Source organism: Vanellus vanellus, assembly GCF_965231255.1.
Source record: "Vanellus vanellus genome assembly, chromosome: 14".
Classification (NCBI taxonomy): domain Eukaryota; kingdom Metazoa; phylum Chordata; class Aves; order Charadriiformes; family Charadriidae; genus Vanellus; species Vanellus vanellus.
In genome coordinates, this window is record NC_138919.1 from 3,480,997 (window position 1) to 3,496,340 (window position 15,344).

The following is a 15,344-nucleotide window of genomic DNA, read 5'->3' on the forward strand; positions in this document are numbered from 1 at the left end:
AAGATCCAGCTGTGGTGATATCTGCCTCCTCTTGTGGTGGCAACCAAAACTGCAATGTTTAGAAAACCTCTGGTGAGCTTCTGTCTATGCTGAAATCTGAGGGAGCGTGGCTGCACCGGCGTCAGGGCTTCTGTCTGGCCTGATGACACCCCTGGCTCCGAATATACCGCAGGTGCCCGTCTTATGGTTAGGGGTCTCCACATCTGCTCCTTGCTCTTTGATCCTCAAGCTCAGCCCCTCCTCAGAAGTCAGACACGAGTGGAAGACCCTGCGCTGGAGAGAGTATTTCCTACCGTGTTTCAAACAGGCCTGGGGAGAAACCTGGACTGTATATTGAAAATATCCCTGTTTGAAGCTACGATCTGGAAAAATAAATAACGGTGACCTGTCCAAGTCGAATCTACGGAGCTTTAACAATGCTGACCCATGAATTTTGATAAATACAATTCTACTATTAATAATGGCACTCGGCTGCTCAACCATTGAAGGAGGTATAAAAGCTTTCTGGCCGAGCAGCTGCAATGCACAATTTTGCTGTATTGCTTTCCATAAATCCATGGCTGGGATCCTCTCGGCCATGTGCAAAGGTCCCTGGAGAGCACAGAGCTGGCACAGTCGGCTCCCCTGTCTCTGTTTGTCTGGTTCTGGTACAAGGAGTAAAAAACCCTTATGTTTTAACCGTCTCCAGCTAGAAGCTCGTTGAGTTGTGTCCACCCAGCAGCTCATTGCCAGTTGAAGTCACTGTGACAGGAGGTCTGGAAAGGAAGAGTGTCATGAAGAACAGTGTCCCCGGAATACAGATCAAAAATCTGCTCTTAGAGTTGCATGCTTTAGCTTTGGACAGAAACGTCGGGTGATGCTCCATCACTGCAAGAGGCTGGTGAAAGGCTGTTTGATGTTGTCCGCGGAGCTTCGCTACGTGCAGCTTTCAGCGTTACTCACAAATAGGAAAAGCAGGAGGTCGATCGTTTCAGTGTGGATAAAGGTACGGTGACACAGACAGGGAAATACGGTCTAAACCAGAGGAGGTTGAACTTGAACTGGCTACTACAGCTCAGGGAAAAGACGCTGGAGTCCTCGTTGGCGGTTCACCGAAACTGTAGCTTTGATGTGCAGAAGCAGTCCGAGAAGCCAGCAAAACGTGGTGATGTCATCAGGAAGGGTTCTCAAAAACGGGGGAGAGGGCATCTTTTGCCTGCTGTGTGACAGCTTGGTGCACCCACATCTGTGCGGCTCTGACCTCTGTATCAAAGGACAGAGTGGCCTTAGATCCCTGAGCAGAGCAACTGAGATGATCAAGGGGATGGGGCAGCTGCAGTATGAGGAGGTCCTGGGAAGGCCAAGATTTTTCCCTGGAGAAGGCGGAGCAGAAAGGGCCAACTTTACAAAATCACAAAGTGAATGTGGACCTGGTGCTCATCAGATTCTGCACCAAGAGGCCATTGATGAGTCTAGTAGATTGGTTTAAAATGGATAAAAGGGACTTTATATGGGGCAGGAGGGAGAATGAACTTCTGGAACTTGCTGCCGCAGGAGGTTGTGGAAACAAATAGGATCAGCAGGTTTGTAAAAGGTACAGCAAATTCATGAGCAGCGGGTCAACAGACAGACGCTGCAGGCAACAGGCAGGAACGTACCCTCTGAAATTGCTATTACTGCTGCCATGGATGATGGAGGAGCACAACCAGAAACGGAGAGGTTTGCATGCTCTCCCCGATGGCATCTCCTGCTCCTGAAAACAACACCGGGAGAGAAGAACCGACGATCTGACCAGCAGAGCATTTCCTATGTTCTCAGTTTCACCATCCTTGAGAAAAGTCAGATCTTCTGAAATCTGGTTGGCATGTGGTAGGAAGACAAGGCAACCAGCAGGGAGAAAACTTCTGCATTTCCATTCAATTCCTGACTCTTTCGTGAAAATGGGGTCAGTCCCCAGTGGATAATGTCAAGCAGGCCTGGCTGAAAAATCTTGTGGAAAAGGGTTGCTAGTGGTACAGCTGAAGCAAAAACCTGGCTAGATACAATTGTCAAAAAAGACATGGTCAGCCACAAAAAAAAAGAAAGTGGGAAAACAGTGCAAAGTGGCTGTGGAAAGTTTCTGCTGTTTAGTTGATGAATTGCTCCAAAACAGTAGTGATGGCACTGGGAAGGCATCAGTGGCCAATGTCGTGTCACCACATATCTGCACCTTCTCCTCCCAGATATAAAATCCAAGACCTGGATTCTGTTGTGAACACCTCCAGAGACGGGGGATTCATGATGCTTAATGCCATTTCGGTCACGGGAGCTCACAGAACGAGAAGCCAGCTCTGAGGGGGAGGACCAGCAAGGAGGTTTTCTCAGACATCCTTTGCAGTGTTGAACTTCTTGTGATGGCAAAGGAGAGAAGACAACATTTTAAGCTCTGCAAATACTTGTTTTTATCAGCTCTGTCCTGTCTGGAGGGGCTTGTACGGCTGTGCTTGATGTGACCGCTCAGCTGGGAGCAGTCTCTGCTTTTAGGAAAGGAAGGAGAGAAAATATTTGAAGTCCTTCATCAAAATTGGCATTTTAATGAAGGCTGACTCTATTTTCTGTCTTCTACGACCACTATTCCTTTTCCCACTGGCAGAACAGCCAAGAAGGTGGAGGGATCCTAAAAAGTGTGGGTTAAAGTATATTTCAATCATTCCAGTATTTTCAGACTGCTTGCCTGAAAAAAATCCCCTTTGCCTCAGCAACTGGTTGAAGCCATCTCCAAACAGTGTCTTTGGGAAGGGTGGAGGGCGACGGGGTGGCAGAAACAATACAAGAGGGTCTCTTACCATTAGTGGGGTAAAAGGAGGAAACTAAGGAACTATAAACCAGTCAACTTCAAATCACAACAAAACAGTGGGACATTTAATCAAAGAAAGAAATGAGTAATAGCCGTGGCCATTGCCAAGAATGAATCATTTCAGATGAGTCTGTTTTCCTTCTGTGACAGATTTCAGTCCTTGGTTCAACATTATTATTCACTGTCCTTTCATCAATAATTTATGTGTTGTAAAGGGGAATGCGCTTATTAAGTTCTCAGATGTTCCTGAGCTGGAGGGGCTGCGAGCACCCCAAAACACTGGTTAAAGTTCAGAGTTATCCAGGCAAATCAGAGAGATCCATTCAGTATGGAAAATCCAACATTTAGGAAAGATTAACTGTCCAAGTACATGGCAAAGAAACTGCTTAAGCAGCATTTTTTCAACAAAAGACCTATAGGTTGTACCAATCATGAGTTATTCTATTGGCATATGGGATGTATAAACAGAAGAACAGTTTGTAAAACACATGTTTTCCCTCCTCTTTCCAGCAAGAGGACCTCTCAACCGGTGTCCTAAGATCAGCTTCCAGGAGGAACGGAATTCTGTTTCTTCGCGCTGCTTCTCTGCTAAATTTTGAATGGGAAATTCCTGGTAAACTCCCCATGGATGCTTGACTTCCTCCAGGAGTATGTACTGCCGTGTCCCTTTCCGGGACGCACTCTCTAGGGCCATGACTATTTATGAGACATTAATAAGAGTAGTACCCAATCTACCTGGACAATGCTGTTTGCAACCCCTCAAGAGATTGGTAAAAGTGTTGTGATCAGGTAATTCATAACCATCAAGTTTGTTTCCTGGTGTCATTTTAGTTGCTCTTTCAATAAAAACGAGCTCTGAGACACCACTTGCCTTGGTGGCTATCATATAACAAAATACTGCGTTGTTTTGTGGGTATCATTGAACCATAGATGCTTTGTCCATCAAGAATAAATGTCGATGAGTGGTGAGAAAGGCCTCCAGATAGTGGAGACATCAGACCAGGCTTTTGTCTCACCTGAAGATGTTCATCTTCCTTCTTCCCCTGAAGCTGCTTACTGGGACCCTGCCTCCTGAGCACTGCCATGGCCTGGATCAGGGGGTTTTGCACCCAAAGTCCACGTCCTCCACATCGCCCGGTGCCATTTCGGGCTGCCACTGCTGTAGCGATGCAGAGGTTGCCTCCACCTCTCTCAGCACCAGGGCTGTGGCAGTACCGGCTGCAAAACCAACCTGGGCCAGCAGTGGGGTAAACACTGGACCTGCTTTGCTCCGGGCCACCGCTGCCGCGCTGCCTGCGGGTCCTGGGGCAGTGGGGCAGGAACGTTAGCTGAGGGAGAGCCAAGCTCTAGAAAGCTGCTGCCAGCGTGTCTGACCCCTCGGGTGGGCTGTGTCCCGGCTGCGGCCACCGAGGGATGCCCGGCGAAGGAAGCCCAGGGCTGTGTGCTGGGACACATGGGGTACCTGGCTGTTGGGGCACCCAGTGCTGGACATGGGCTTCTAGGGAGGGCTCCTGCACCCCTCCGAGCTGGCACCAGTGTCCCCAGCATGCTCTGGACCTGGGGCTGGCTGGAAGCCCACCCTGGCTGCCTGCATGGAGGCTCCAGCTCAACCCCACGGGCAGGACCAAGGCTTGGCCCTCTGCACCCTCTGCCTGGCCCCGATAAAGCACCACGGCCTGAGGTCCCCATCTTGTGGCAGCAGGGACAAATGGCTGGCAAAAAACTCATCCTGGCTCCTCGGAGTTCAGCGGTACTTTGGCCGGGCAGAGCCCTGGGAACCCGCTGCAGAGCCAGGACGCTGCCACACCACGCGTCCTACCTAAGGCCATGACACGCCGTGGGAGTGAAAGCCTGGTGGAGGCAGTGGGACATCTGCCACCCCCTGCCCCTCCACGCACATACCGTCCCCTGCATTGCTCATACCCCTGCCCTCTTATGCACACCCCATGTACGTAAGGACCCCACCGGGGTCCCCTGTGGCTCGGTTTGGAGCACCCCAGGTCTGTGCTGGATTTGATGCTGGCTCTCCCCGGTGCTTTACACACTAGTCCACACCGCCTTGCACACCCGTATGCCCTGACCCCCCCACCATGCCCCTGCTTCCCCTGAGCTCCCCGGGAAGCAGAGGTCACCTGTGGAGCAGAGTTGTGCCTGCAGCTGTGTCTGGGTGATGTCAGCTGGAAGGGTGCGACCAGCTCCAACACCCTGCTCCACACAAAGGGGGATCAGGTTGGTCAGTGATGCCCTGACCAGCTTTTTCTTCCCCTCCTCGCCGTGCCCAGTTGTGGTAGGCACGTGGAGTCGCAATGCCAGTGGAGAAACCCTGGGGGCTGGAGGGCCTCCCTCTCTCTCCAGACTCATTGGGGGTCTCTCCTGCCTCTGGTGCATTCACTGATGGTGCCTGGAGGCTGTGGGGCTGGGGCAAGTGTCCATCCTTGCAAGTGCCAGGGAGCAAAGGGGCTGGTGGCAACCTCGGCTTGGCTCCGTGCTGTGGCTGCGCCAGCTGTCCCGGGACTTTCTCGAACCTTCCCCCCAGTACCGAGCACCTCCCAGCCCTGACAGGGACGGGGCAGCCTTACTCAGCACCTGGCAGGTCGTAGCCCCCTGGGACTATCTGCTGCCCCGTCTCCCACCACACCCACAGCTGGAGGAGAGCCCACGCTCGCCTTTATCACCCACCCGCCACGGCCACCCCGCTGCAGGCTGCGATAAGGGCTGGGGGCTGCGTGGACACCGGCACTGCGGCACCCAGCACTGCTTCGCTGCCTGTGCTCACTTTCTTGCCCCACTGTAGCTCGGGACCCAAAAAGCAGGATGTGGGGCTGCTCCCCATGCGGTGCCCCATGCCCGCTGTCTCCCCTAGCCTGCCAGTCCCCCAGGACCCCTCCAAAGCAACACCCCAGCAACCCAGCATTAGGTGGAAACAGAAGAAGTCCTACGATGCCGCACAGCCCTGTGTGCTGGGGATGCACAAAAAGATGCCCTCGCACTTGGGGGTCCTCAGGGTGTCCTCGCTGTGCCACTACGCAGAGGGTCACAGGCGCCGGGAGCCCCTCTACCCCACTGTGTCCTACAAGCACTTCCAGGAGGAGATATCTCTGACAATTTGGCCTGAATGAGGGCAAGGGGTGCGCAGGGCTGGTGGGGCAAGAGGGGTACCCAGTGTGGTGCTCTGGTGGGAAGGCCAGTTTGGGCTGGGGTTACAGGGAGCTCCCAAGGGCCAGACTCTGGCCGCTCTCCGTGAAGTCTTTTCCCTCCACCGGTGCCTGGAAATGCTCTGCTTGCCCCCCAAGAGCAGCATCTGCCTGCTGGGCACCACCACCCAAATGCTACCTCCTCTCAGAGACAGCAAAACCAGAGCCCATCTCCTCTGCGTGCCCACCTGGCAAGGGGGAAACCCCCAGTTCAGACCCCCGGAGCAGATCCCTCCCACTCCCACCCTGCGGGCAGCAACCAGAGCAGGACGCCAGGGCTGGAGCACAAATGCAACAGATTTTATTTCAGATCATTTGGCTGCTGGCTGTCGGCGGGCTGGCAGTGGGTTTGGGTCCAGCTCTAGCCATGGTGCCGTCTTAACGGTACTTGGCAGTCAGCACGTTGCCCACGGCGCACAGGAACTTGTCCAGGGAAGCGTGGACCTCCGGGGTCAGGACAGAGGGGTGGTGGATGGCCACCACCACCAGGAAGCATTGGCCCAGCAGCTGAAAGGCAAAAGGAGACAGTGAGCAAAGGGAGTGAGGCGAGGGGGTGGCCAGGGGGGTGCAGGAGGGGAGCCGGGCTGGTCACCCCTTCCCAGGCGCTCACTTTGAAGTTGACGGGGTCCACGCGGAGCTTTTGGGCGTGGAGGTCGCTGAGCTTGGAGAGGGCACCCGCGATGTCATCGATGTGGTTGGCAGCCTCGACCAGGGCAGCTGCCACCTTCTTGCCGTGCCCCTTGACCTGAGCAGAGCCATGTTGCAGGTCGAAGTGGGGGAAGTAGGTCTTGGTCTGGGGGTAGGTGGCGAACATCCTGGGGGACAGAGAAGGTCAGAGGCGGATGGGAATGGGTGAGACGGGGATGGGGTCACATAGAACAGGGACAGTTGTGGACGGGGAGAGGATGGGGACAGCCGAGAGGGGACAGGCAGGAAAAGGGATGACAACGGGGATGGACACGTACCTCTCCAGGGTCTCGGCGCCGTACTCCTCGGCATGGCCGCCGATTTTGGCGAAGACGCCCTTCACGTTGTTCTTGTCAGCGCCGGACAGCACCATGGTGTCACCTCCGCGTTGGCAGCCCCCAGCACGGGTGCCCCCGACGGCCGCCGCCGCCCTTATATGCTGTGCGGGAGCACCGCCCGCCCCCGGCCCGCCCCGCCACCGGCCCCGGCCCCGCCGCCGCTGGACCCCGGCCAGCGCCGCGCCCCGCTCCTCCCCGCCGCACCGGCACCGGCACTGGCACCGGCACGGGGGGGGGTCTCTGCCCCCGGCACCAGCGGGGTTGGGGTCAGGATTAGGGTTAGGGCTCGCATCAAGCGCAGGATGGGTGGTCCGTCCACCCGGCACAGGATGACTGCAGGGTTGGGCGTAGGGTTAGGGTTAGGTTTAGGGTCAGGCTTAGGCTTAGGGTTGGGTTTAGGGTCTGCGCTGGCACAGGTTGAGTTTAGGGTCTGCACTGGCCGGGGTGGAGGCGTCCCTGTGTGTCTCCCCCCCTGGCACAGGCTGGGTTCAGGGCTGGCAGCGGGGTACCTGCTGAGGTCCCCCTGGTGCAGGCACAGCCTGGATGAGTTCTGGCAGGACGGTGGGGACAGCAGTGTGGGGGTTGTAACTGCAATAGCGTGGTGGGAGTCTGTGACCCACAGACTGAGCCTGCCCAGTGCTCCCAATGCCTGCGCGCAGCCCCGCGGGCACCTGCATGCACTAACCCATCCAACACAGCCTCCACGCACACACCTGAGCTGCCCTGGAATGCGCACTGCCACCGAGCATGGCCCCTACACATACACCGTCCTTGCACACACGCACACACACTGCCCCTATACACACACTGTCACCCAACACAACCCCTGGGCACACAGCCACACATCCACGCTGCCCCACTGCACCTCCTGCTCATGTTCCCTCAGAGCACCCCGAAATGATGGACCCCAAAGTGTGTGCCCTCTTCACCCCCCGCTCCCCGAACCACAGTCACGTCCCTTCGCACATGGACCCCACAGGTCCCCGGCCAGGACAGCTCTCCATCCTGCGCACAGGCTGTCCTGGCCCCAGTGCTGTGGGGGGACCGGGGAACACTGACTCCTGGGAAGGGGGGACACTGGACAGAGCCACGGGGACCAGCGCCAGGCACTGATGGAAGCGCTGGCCTGCAGCAGTGGGAGCTCATAGCCAGGGGAGGAGGGCACATAGGGCCACAGCCGCCCATGGTGAGTCCCGTGTGCCCCAAGGCCAGGAGGGCAAGAAAGACGAGGAAGATGAGGATGGTGAGGAAGACGAGGAGGGTGCGGGGGCCTGTGGTGCTTCCAGTAGGTTCGAGAGCTGGCACAGGCAGGCAGGGGATGGTTCACACCCGTGTTTCCTCCATGGCCGACGGTTCTTATCGTCTGTGTTTGGGGGAGATTAGCTCGAGCTGGCACCATGTCAGGGCAGGGAAGGAGGGGAGAATGGGGGGGCTGATCTTCTGGGAAGCAGAGCCCAGGGGAACAGCGGTGTGTCTGCTGCCTGTGCCCGCACCAGGGGGGCAAACTGCAAAGGCAGAAGAGCCCTTCAAACTGGTGGCACAAGAAAATAGGTGTAAATGGACATGAAGACACTGGGATGTAGACTGGGATGTGTCCGAGGATGGAGTAAAAGCACTGTGGGTTCATGCGTGCACGTGCAGGAGCGGGGGCAGGTGTGGCCTGGGGACTCCCAGCCCTGTGTTTTGGTGCAAGCAGAGTCCCCGCATGCCCAGTGCCCGGCTGCTGCCCATGCTCTGCCACTGCAGGCACCGCTCTGGTGACGCACTGTCTCCCATCCCACACGAACGCTCATCTCCCCACTCTGGTGTAACAGCACAGAACAAATCCAGGGCTGGTTTAGTATCTCATAACCCATTACCTGTGATCTAAAGACAATGTGTTTTGTTTTTCTTAATTCAGGCTCTAAAACCCTGAAACTGATGGCCCTGTGCTGGACTGCAGCTCTGCCCATTCCGCTCCCACCCTGCCCCGCTGCCAGAAGAGCTGACGCCCGGGGCAGGAGTGGGGGCACTTCCCTGGCAGTCAACAGGGATTTGTGGCTTGGTGGCTTCAGCCCAAGAAGAGTGTTTGTGCTTAATGATCTGTGGTGGATTTTTTTCACTCCGTGAACTTGTCTGATTGCTTTTGGAGCTCGTCGCAGACACTTAGCTCCTACAGCATCACCAATAATCTCCTAAACAACCGTCGTGATAGGTGGAGTCTGGAGGGATTAATCCTACCCTTTTCCCCCCCAGAGAATCCTTCAAGGGGATGCAAGAACCACATTTGGCTTGGTGCATCCTTTCCCCCCCCCAGTCCCCAGAGGGATTCAGGCACGGTGAGGCGGCAGGCTGAGCTCCATTCCTGGGGTCCTGCTACCAACATCGGCCACATCCCAAGCTGGGGGGATGTGGCAGCAGGCAGTACTCTCGGGGGGGCACCCATGGCCAGTGCTGCCCCCCTGCACCACCCGGCCTCACCGGCAGCTCCCTCTGTCCCTCCCTTGCTCTGATGGGAGCACCGCAACACCCCAGCCCACCCCTGCCCCCCGCCCCGGCACAGACGGACACGGTGCTGTGGCAAAGGTGTCTTTATTGATGGCACCCGGGTGCGGGCAGCAGCTCATCTGTACTTCTCGGCCAGCACGGCGGCCACGGCCGACAGGAACTTGTCGAAGGCGGCGTGCACCTCGGGGGTGTAGTCTTTGCCCAGGTGCACAGCCAGCACCACCTGGAAGCACTGCGACAGCAGCTGCAAGGCAAAACGGGGCTCAGCACCGCCGCTATGACCCCCGTCCCCCCTGTCCCCACTCCCCATCCCCTGTCCCCTCGCCTGCCTTGAAGTTGACGGGGTCGACACGCAGGTTGTAGGCGTGCAGGTTGCTGAGCTCGGACAGGGCCTGGCTGAGGTTGTCCAGGCTCTTGACGGCGTTGCCCAAGGCGTTCACCACCTTCTTGCCGTGGCCGCGGATCTGGTCGGAGCCGTGTTGCAGGTCAAAGTGGGGGAAGTAGGTCTTGGTCTGGGGGTAGGTGATGAACATCCTGCCGGAGCGGGACAGTCAGTGCTGCTGACCCCCAGCTGGACGCCCCCAAACCGGACACCCCCTCCCCCCCCTCCGCTGTGGGACTCCCACCCGCTCACCCCCATCGCCCATGGGGTCCCCAGGCCTGGCCCGCACCTCTCCAGGGCCTCGGCTCCAAAGTCCTCCTGGTGGCCGAGCACCTTCTCCCAGATCTGCTGGATCAGCTTCTTGTCATCGGCGGTCAGCATGGTGGCAGCTGGTGGTGGCAGTGGTGGCAGGCAGGTCTCGGTGGCAGTGGTGCTCACGGGGACGCTCTCTTATAGCAGCCGGCACCTCCACCCCAGCCTTATCTTATCAGCACCAAGGGGCCGTGGCCACAGCATGCTGGGCCCAGGGAGAGGCTGCAGCGCTGCCCCGGGGGGCCCCAGCTGCCCTGGGGGGCCCAGCCCTGAGGAGGCCCCGAGGGGGCCCGGCCACCCTGCCCTGCCCCACTGCACCAGCCCCACACCAGGCTGGGGGCTGGGGGCTGCCCCATGGTCAACAGCAGCTACTGGCACATCCCATGGGTGCCACAGCCTTGGCCTCGCCGGCCGGCACGTCCTCAAGCCTCCTGTCGGGATCCAACATTCCTGCCCTGGCTGGGTCAGGGTCCTCCCTGGCTCCGTGGGTGTCAGGGTGGGTGGTCCCATGTGCATTCCTGGCCCCTCATGTCCTCCAGACTCCGCCACATCCAGCCCCTCTCTGCCCAAAGAGCCTGTGGACCTCTAAGCAGGAGCCATGGAGAAGCCCTCCCGGGTCATGCTGGGGACCGACCATGGGAAACACCATCTCTCCATCAGCCTGGAGAAACCCAGGAGGGGAAGAACCTCCTTTTTGGGCACATAGTCTTCCCAAAATCTGTCCTGTGATGCTTGTCAGGCCTGGGCCTCCCCTTCTTCCCACCCCAGCGTGTGCTCCCGCCTGTCTGTAAATGTTGGGACATTCTGCAGGGCATATGGTGGTTGGTGACTGTCACATCTTTCACTCAGCCTCTGTGCAAAGTCTTTGAAAAGAGGGTGTTTTAGGGAGTTTGAGGGGGGTTACCCATCTTTTTTCCTCAGAAACCAGCTGGGCATCAGTCTACCCACGGGAGGTGGTGGGTGATTGCCTTTGCATCACCTGTTTTCACAGAATCACAGAATCACAGAATCACAGAATTATCAGAGTTGGAAGGGACCTCTAGAGATCATCTAGTCCAACTCCCCTGCTAAAGCAGGATTGCCTAAAGCACATTACTCAGGACTGCATCCAGGCGGGTCTTGAAAATCTCCAGGGAAGGGGACTCCACAACCTCCCTGGGCAGCCTGTGCCAGTGCTCTGTCACCCTCACCGTAAAGAAGTGTTTCTGTGTATTTGAACGGAACTTCCTGTGTTCTAACTTGTGCCCATTGCCCCTCGTCCTGTTACCTGGAACCATTGAAAAGAGCCTGGCTCCATCCTCCTTCAACCCACCCTTTAGATACTTGTATGCCAAGTACAAGTATCTAGATTTCTTTTTTCTATATATAATCTATATTTCTTTTCTTCCTTCTTCTTCCACTTATCCTTCACTTATTAAACAATTCTTTCTGTTTGTTTATTTGATCTTCACCCCCAAGTTTTCTTGCTTTTATTCTTCCTTTCCTCTTCCCCTCATCCCATTGAGGGGAGGATTGTGTGAGCACCTGTGTAGCGTTTGGCTGCCCATCGGGATTAACCCACAACAGGTACGTCTGGAGGATCCCTGTGCTCCCCCCAGGGTAACCATCAATCCTGTATTCTTCCCTCTCGCTGCTTTCCAGAGAAACCCCAGGAATTTGTGGTCCCCCAGATGCTATCAACACTAATCTCCAGTGGCCACTAGTATTCCCAAATTTCAAATGCGTGTAAAGTTCCCCCTATATAAAAATAAGAGATGTCAAGCTGAGGGGATGGTCCCTTTACCAAACCTGTCTAGCAGGTGTGATAGCCCAAGGTGTTCATGAAGCACATCAGTTACCTTGTCCATACCCCATGGAGAGGAGCAGAAGACACTGAACAGCATCGCTCTGGGCACCACATCACAACTTACGGTTTTGTTCACAACAGGCTGTGATGGGTTTTGGACAGGCCAAACAAAAAGCTTGGGTCCATTCAACACCCTAAGCAGGGTAAAAGACTGTTTCCTGGTCAACCTGAAAACAGTCTTTGATGGCCATACCTTTGGTGAGCAGGAGCTGTCTCAGGGCTCTAGTCCATTCTAGGCTTCTGCCACTTCTTCCCACTGAATATTATGCTATGTTATTCCCACTGAATTTATGCAGCTTGGCACATGAATTAGAACATGAATTCATTAGCACATGGATTAGTACATGAATTTACGCAGGTTAGTATTTTCCCCTCCGTATTGTGTAGACATTGCAGAACACCTCTGCCAAAACAGTGAGGTGTGGGTGGAACACATGGAGATGAAAGCACAGAGACCATAGCTCATATTTGAATTATTTATTGGGTTTTGCAGATGACCAAGCCCCTGCATAGGGGATTTGGGAGGACTGCATAGGAAGGGGTGAATACCCCAGAGCCTGGCTGCTGGGGTGCGCCAGGGATGTGCGTCCCTCACCCTCTGTGGAGGCCATTTATCTGTACTTCTCAGTCAGAACAGAGGACACACTGGACAGGAACTTGTCCCACGCAGCATGAGCTTCTGGGGTGAAGTCACTGGGATAGCGGGCAGCCACGGAGCACAGGATACAGTGGGAAAGCAGCTGTAAGGGAAACCAGGATAAAATCCATCATAATCAGTAACAGATGTCAGTCTAGGCGTCTGCAATGGGCCTTGGTCCCAGCGTGCTTTGGGATGACAACTACGTGTCCCAACCAGGTAGCGCTGCTGCCTGATGCTATGCGCGAAGAAGCAGAGTTGCCTTTGATATAGGGCAAAAGGCACTGCTCGATACCACTCCCTCTTTCCAAGTGTCCCTTCCTTCCTCCCCAAAGGGAGATGCAACAAAGTGGAAATGTTTAGAATTTACTTTGTTCAAGACAAGTGATATAACTTGACTTGTGAGGGAGGTTTGTAAATTACAAGAAAGGCAGCAGAGGCTCGAGTCTGTCTAAGATAAACCGTAGGAGCCCCCTGAGTAGTTCTTTGCTTGAGCTAGACCAGATTTTTCATTAAAAGGTCCAACCTCAGGTTAAAAATCAAGCGTGGAACAAGCAGCGGTGTGAGTTGACAAGGCTGTGCGGTGCAGCCAGGGATCAAGCTGCCAGTAGCTGAAACGATCTGTGGTCACTAATTCTGTGATGGCAGTTTTCATCCCTGAAAGTCTCTGTGCTCACTCACCTTGAAGTTCACTGGGTCCACCCTGAGGATGTAAGCATGCAGCTCACTGAGTTTGGCCAAAGCGCCTCTAATGTCATCAATGTGCTTCACAGCTTCCCCGATGGCATTCATCACCTTGGAGCCATGACCACGAAGCTGAGCTGAGCCTTGGCTGAGATCAAAGTGAGGGAAGTAGGTTTTCGTCTGGGGGTAGCTGGAGAAAAGCCTGGAGGAGAACAATAAGAATGAGATGCAGCGGTGGAAGCGACATTCATGAGATGGTAAAACCTCAGTGCAAGCGCAGTGTAAACCTGGCAGCTACTGAAGTGCACTCTTCCTGTGCTTGTGACAGAGCTTTGGGGTCTCGAAGCCTGCATCAAGAAGGTCTTTCTGCTCTTAAACCTCTTCTGCAGTATGTGCAGATTAGGCAGTGGGCTAATCTGTACGTACTGGAGAAGAATGAGATGTTAAAAATGATATTAAATTTAATGTATTTTGGGGGGCTGTGTGGGGCATTTCAAAATAAATAAGAGCCCCAAATTCTCACTACATTTCCTATATTACATTGTAAGTCAATTTGCAGGATCTTCAAACTAATATGAGCTGAACAAACTAGAATCGATATGAGTGGTACTCAGAGTCCTGGAAGGAGTATCACAATACTTTACATTGAGCTGTAAATAACATTTAAATAACTTTGAATAGCATAATAATTTCAGAATACTTTCCAGACTCTTATTCCTTTCGTGCCAACTTGCTTAATTTGTATGAATTTTGGATTACTGTGCTATACTTCATGCAATGGGTCCAGTTGTCTTGTTTCCTAACAGTTTGCTACTTACCAACTGGAACAATGAAATGTCAGCATCCAGTGAATTTAGTGGACAGCTATTCTCTTAATGCTTAGAAATTGCAAGAGAAAGCCCAACACTTACACAGAAATTGCATCACTTGTGCAACAAACCATTTCAAGTTCATTTCCTAACAGTGATAACCCTATTTCAGGACTCTGAGTATGAATGACTTTGAATTCCTCGCCAGGACTCCTGGCTATGAATTTTTCTGAATTGCTATAATGGGAAATAAACCATTATAATTGCTTAGAAAATTATGTTTTGCTGTAAGATTTTGAAGCCATCTATTAGCATTAAGTAGCACAGATATAGTTCCAGAAAATTACATACCAAACGACACAGAGGTCATCCACCAACTCTCACCAGTCCTAGTGTGCTCTCACTCGTGCAAATTTTACACAAGATGCATCCTAACAGCAAAGCCAGAGGAGGTCCCCTCTTCGGAGGGCTTCTGTGGGACTTACCTCTCCAGTGATTCCGCCCCGATGGCGTCGGCTTGGGTAGCCACCTTTGCCCAGATGGCGACCACGGTGGCCTTCTCGGCTTGAGTCAGCGTCATTGTGCAGAAGGGTGCGGGCTCAGGCTCCTTGCAATGAACGCTCAGAGCAGGTTTGGACTCGTCACCCTGCTGGCCCTGGTTATAAAGAGGAAGGGGAGAGCGGACTTTGGCGCCTGTCCATGCTCATTGGTCACTCCAGAGGTCCACCCATGGAAGTGGGAGACTCTTATCTCCCTGTGAAACAAGGCCTATTTCGGCAAGGGTCAGTGCACAGGCCTCCTTGCTTGCTGGTGTTATCAGCTTCTTGCTTCTTAATGTAATGGCCATGTGGCCCAAAGAAATTGTCTGGACACATATTGATACATGAACAGACAAATAATGCTGGAAAATTCCAGTGACGGAGCATTAGGACACATCTTGAAGCTGAGGAACACTTCAGGCATACCAAGGAGCTTGGAGAAAAATCTGCATTTTCTGCCTTGCTTCACAGATGCGAATGCAAGACTGGGCCTTTTTGTGCCATCTCGTACACTTCCAGTATATGTGGCTGCTACGTGGCCCAATATTTCATGTAAAATCATTCCTAAGTAGTGCTGGGGACAGGCTGGGGGATGTGCAGTACAGTTCAGAGGG

The 15,344-nt window shown here is 54.3% G+C and overlaps 3 protein-coding genes across 3 annotated transcripts; all 3 read right to left on the minus strand.

The window, feature by feature from the left end:
- Positions 1–6,288: 6,288 nt before the first annotated feature.
- LOC309677597 (hemoglobin subunit alpha-1) lies at positions 6,289–7,133 on the minus strand. The gene is made up of 3 exons (XM_082490430.1): positions 6,975–7,133; positions 6,620–6,824; positions 6,289–6,516 (listed from the first exon to the last, which is right to left on the minus strand). The coding sequence occupies exons 1-3, from the start codon at positions 7,067–7,069 to the stop codon at positions 6,388–6,390; spliced, it is 429 nt and encodes a 142-aa protein (XP_082346556.1). The 5' UTR covers positions 7,070–7,133; the 3' UTR covers positions 6,289–6,387.
- A 2,456-nt stretch (positions 7,134–9,589) lies between these two features.
- LOC309677710 (hemoglobin subunit alpha-2) lies at positions 9,590–10,347 on the minus strand. Its single transcript, XM_082490572.1, has 3 exons — positions 10,193–10,347; positions 9,851–10,055; positions 9,590–9,765 (listed from the first exon to the last, which is right to left on the minus strand). Exons 1-3 carry the CDS (start codon positions 10,282–10,284, stop codon positions 9,637–9,639), a joined length of 426 nt encoding a protein of 141 aa, XP_082346698.1. The 5' UTR covers positions 10,285–10,347; the 3' UTR covers positions 9,590–9,636.
- Positions 10,348–12,672: 2,325 nt separating this feature from the next.
- LOC309677736 (hemoglobin subunit pi) lies at positions 12,673–14,771 on the minus strand (the record flags this gene model as incomplete). The annotated part of the gene is made up of 3 exons (XM_082490608.1): positions 12,673–12,801; positions 13,380–13,584; positions 14,677–14,771. The coding sequence occupies 3 exons, from the start codon at positions 14,769–14,771 to the stop codon at positions 12,673–12,675; spliced, it is 429 nt and encodes a 142-aa protein (XP_082346734.1).
- Between the last annotated feature and the right edge of the window lie 573 nt (positions 14,772–15,344).